At 32.2% G+C, this 4,529-nt stretch overlaps 1 protein-coding gene across 1 annotated transcript; it reads left to right on the forward strand.

Moving 5' to 3' along the window:
• Positions 1–2,017: 2,017 nt before the first annotated feature.
• Positions 2,018–2,428, forward strand: BDBG_05923 (uncharacterized protein; the record flags this gene model as incomplete). The annotated part of the gene is made up of 1 exon (XM_002623703.1): positions 2,018–2,428. One exon carries the CDS (start codon positions 2,018–2,020, stop codon positions 2,426–2,428), a length of 411 nt encoding a protein of 136 aa, XP_002623749.1.
• Between the last annotated feature and the right edge of the window lie 2,101 nt (positions 2,429–4,529).

The following is a 4,529-nucleotide window of genomic DNA, read 5'->3' on the forward strand; positions in this document are numbered from 1 at the left end:
AGAGTTTTCAAAGAAAGATGACTCAATTGAAGCTATGACTGATTTTTGAACTTCAATATTAGTCATTAACTGAGAAAAGAACTGCTGATTAATTTCATTTCTAATTCTGAAAATGAGATTTGAGTTTAGCTTGTTTTTTTGTAAGCTCTTCTGATTTAAGACTTTGAGAATAAGTCTTCTGTTTCTGAAGATTTGAAAGTTCTTCTCTTTTTATATTTCTTTTTTTTTCTTTCTATGAACAGAGATCTGAGAAATATTCTTCTCAGATTTCTCAGAATTTTAAGCAGATTTTGAACTAGCAGATTTGAAGACAGCAGATTCTGCTACTTGAGCATATGTTTTCTTCTGATTTGAAGAAGAAGATGAAGAAGTAGAAGATGAAAAAGAGTCAGTGACTGTACTGAAAGATTTCAATGTTTTTTGAATTATGTTTGAAATTTCAAGTTTGAACTTGATCACTTCTTGTAGTTGTCTAGTCTGAGTATGAAGAATTAACAGAACTTCTTCATTCTTCTCACTCAGACACTGTTTTTCAAGAATTTTGCTTGCTTTTTTCAGTTTCTGTATTTCAAGAACTTGTTGTTTCTCTATTTCTTTCTTCTTTCTTCTCTTTAGAATTTCAATCTCAGGAATGACATCTGAGAAAACATCTTTTTTCATATCAACTGAGTGTACTCTTGAACTCATTTTACTCACTGAATGAAAAGTTGATCAGACTGTTTCAATTGAGAGATTTATCAGTATATTTTCAAATGAAAAGTTAATCAGACTGTTTCAATTGAGAGGTTTATTAATCTATTTTCAAATGAAAAGTTAATCAGACTGTTTCAGTTGAGAGATTTATTAGTCTATTTTCAATTGAAAAGTTGATCAGACTGTTTCAAAAGAAGAATGAAAGACTTTTATATATAAAACACCTGATTTTTTTTCCATACTAGTTCAGTAACTAGATTAGATTTTTGAAGAGAATCTAATAAACTAAAAGTGATTTTTAAGATAAATCAATAAAATCTTTACAAACTCTTTCTTGAGATACAGTGAGGAAAAGTATAATATCAATTGATAATTAATCAGATGATATGACAGTTTTTGAGAGAAAAACTGACAAAAAATAAGTCAATTTTTTGCAGAGAAATTGATTAAAACTATTCAATTTTATTCTAAATCATTCAATTCTTCTCACACAACAAGTGTGTAACTCAAATCAGTTAATAAAGAGTGTAAAAGAGAATTAAGTATTAATGAAAGCTCTTCAGTCACTGAAAAAGTAATTCTTACTTAAAAGAATATAAAATTATGATAGAAAATAACTCTGTTTTTAATTCTTTGTAAGAATATTGTATAAAACTCAGAGAAAAACATCTTACTTTTTCAAGAGAAGTAAAAAACTATTTCTAAGATCTTTTTTTTTTGCATTAACTGCTGTAAAAGAATGAGATAGAAACTGCTAAGATATGCACTACTGTATACTCTCTATCAAGACTTTCTCTCTTCAGAGTCTTGATATTATAGAGAATATAAGTCTGTTTCTATATGATAATATAAATATTGTCAGCAGGATGTAGAGGAACTGGTTATTTATATCTCAAAATAGAAGACTTTGTCAATGATTATATCAATATAGAGTTAATTCTCAAATTCAATAGAAATCTAGTGTTGCTGTTCTCAATCCCTTGCAGAATCTATTGAATATTGAGATATTAAAACTAGATTTAATATATCTCACTGTACAGGGATCAAAGGCTCAGTCAGACCTTGAGATATACTGATTTTATAGTTATTGATGTGCTATTGACTTGTTGTTCACTGATTATGTATTGAATGCTGTTGTCAAGGTATCTTTTTGTATCATTCTGCTGAGGATGAGCCAGATTGAGAGAGATAGTACAAGGGTGAGACTTGGTGTTGAAGTCTAGATACACAGGCGACGGACTGTGAAGGTTGCACTTCAGAAGAGTCTGTTGATTATGTGCTTGATATTATCGCCGAGGTATCTTTTTGTATTTTTCTGCTGGGGATGGGCCAGATTGAAAAGGGCGGTACGAGGGTGAGACTTGGTGTTGGTGTTTTGGAACATCAAAGATGGACAGGGTTTTCGCGGAGGTCACTCCTTGGATATCTCCACAACTACAGATCGGGGATCTTCCAAAATCGAGAAGATTGGTGCATATGGCTAGGTCACTTCACCTTACAATTTGTATGGCACTCTGGCCCGGGATTGTGGTGTGATAGGGGAGAATGGGGGATAATCCCACACAGGAGCTTCGAACAACGTCCGGTTCATGTTTGGCTGGATAACTCCACCACCACACAGGGTATGCGGTCGGCGATGGGGTCAGAATGCTCGTATGATCGAGGGCTTTTCGATGGATCTATCGGCGGGTTCTTATTCGAAAAATCGAGCGAGTTCGTGGTGGAGCGGTTTTGAAGTGTGTATAGTGTTCAAAAGACTTCAGATTCACAGCCTAAATTTCAGAAATCTGAGATAAAATTGATATTATCTTCAGTTTAAGCAATGTTTGCATCTAATCTATTCAAATTCTCATTTTTTTAAGTCATCTGAATAAATCAGAATAGAGTCTTCTATATTGATTGTAGAAATTCTCTTCAAATGCTGTTCAAATTCTTTCGCTTTAAATAGTTCACTTATTTATAAGTTTATAAGAGATTCAAGCTTTCCTTTCCTACTCATATGAACATTCATGGCAATGAATTGGCTGATTCAGCTGCAAAAAAGAGTTCAGAATTAAGCAGATTCAGTCAAAAAATTGTGTCCTGATTCTTTATAAAGAGAAAGATAAAAGAATCTTGTTTAGACAAGTGAAATGATAGCTGGCAGAAACAAAAAAAAGAGTATACATTATTCAAGATTTGAAACAAAACTCAAGTGGGAATCTTGTTCAATCAAATGTAAAAAGAAAATATTCTCATCTATAATACAGCTGAAACTAGAACATGGCTATTTCAAATCTTATATGCAAAGATTTGATGATAGGTTTGATTCAATAGAATGCTCATTCTGCAATGCAAATGAGAATTCTGAGCATATTGTAATGCACTGTGCATTATACAATAGTCTCAGAGTCAGTTTGAAAGAGAAGTATGATCTAAATCAATTAAATATGAGATTCTTATTCTCAACTGAGACAGGAATTAAATACTTAATAGACTTTCTATCAGAAACTCAAGCAGCTACAAGAAAATGGCTAAATTCAGGAATATCTGAATATGAAGAGGAGACAATTGATCAGATATAGTCTGTTAAAACAGCTATATACTCTCTTTTGATAATTTGTTTTGTTACAGTGTCTCTTTACTTTACTTTTTCTTTCTATTCTTTTCTATCAATCTATTTAATGTGTCTATCTTTAACACTGTGATCTCTTTTCTTTTGTCATGATATTGTCAAATGGTTTCAAACTATCAGAAGATGTTAAAATACTGCAATTTGTAAACAGTTTCTGTATTCTGAGCTGGAATTTTCTGATTTTGCATATCTGAAATTAGTGAATGTATAATAGTTAACTTTATAGATATAGGAAAAGCCCTGAGAACTTTTAGTTCTCAGGTAGATGTCATAGTCTCTGACTGTATACATCTATAATTGAAGAATAATAATAATAATAATCAAGCTTTTCTCTTCAGAGAGATATCTTCTCATAATTAACTTTTTTAATATTTAAAGAAGAAAATTGATGTTTAACCAGTGAGCATAGTCTGTATAGTTGAGAATAGACTGACCGTGTGACCGTGTCTGAGACCAGGACCAGAATATTTGATAGTTTCAATACCAATTCAACTGATCTCATTACACTGTTTTAATATTAGATAGTAGTCTCATACTGTCTCAGTGAAACTTACTGTCTACTCTTGTCACATTTTCCAAATGAGACCATGATTTCCACTTCTCAATTTAAATTATTTTTATTGCTTTAAGTGACTTTAAATCTCATTTGAGTATTATCAAAAAGCGTTACTTTTTAAAAAATTAAAAATAGTCTAAAAAAAACCTTAAAATGTCTAAAAATAGTAACTTTATGCTAAGAATGAGACTAAATGGGATCAAATGAGACCACTTTCTTATTTTTTCTAAGTCATGGTCTCATTTTGAGATCTGATATATAGTCACTTTGCATGTTTTTTTTGTGGTTTGGAAGAACGTACGACCGGCGGATAATAACGCGGCCGCTTCCGAACTTGCTTACAAATGTAAAGGGGCCATAGCAGCCACCAATTAATTTAGTGTACAGTATATAAGAAGCCGGCGTACGCATGTAATCATACACTGGCTCAAGCAACCTTTGAATCACATCTGATAGCATGTCTAAAAACCAGTGAGAAGTGCAGGCTTCTCCAGAGCATGATAATTCTGTCTACAAAGTAATTTATAGTTATCATGCCAGTGTGGTCCTAGAATGCCTCAAAAGATAGTGTATAAAGAGTGATGAGTGAAAGAGCATCTGATTGATACTGCTTCACTTGTTGAGAGAAAACTTCACATTCAGACAGATGCCATGTATGAGACACAA

The sequence above is a fragment of the Blastomyces gilchristii genome, assembly GCF_000003855.2.
Source record: "Blastomyces gilchristii SLH14081 genomic scaffold supercont1.12, whole genome shotgun sequence".
Classification (NCBI taxonomy): domain Eukaryota; kingdom Fungi; phylum Ascomycota; class Eurotiomycetes; order Onygenales; family Ajellomycetaceae; genus Blastomyces; species Blastomyces gilchristii.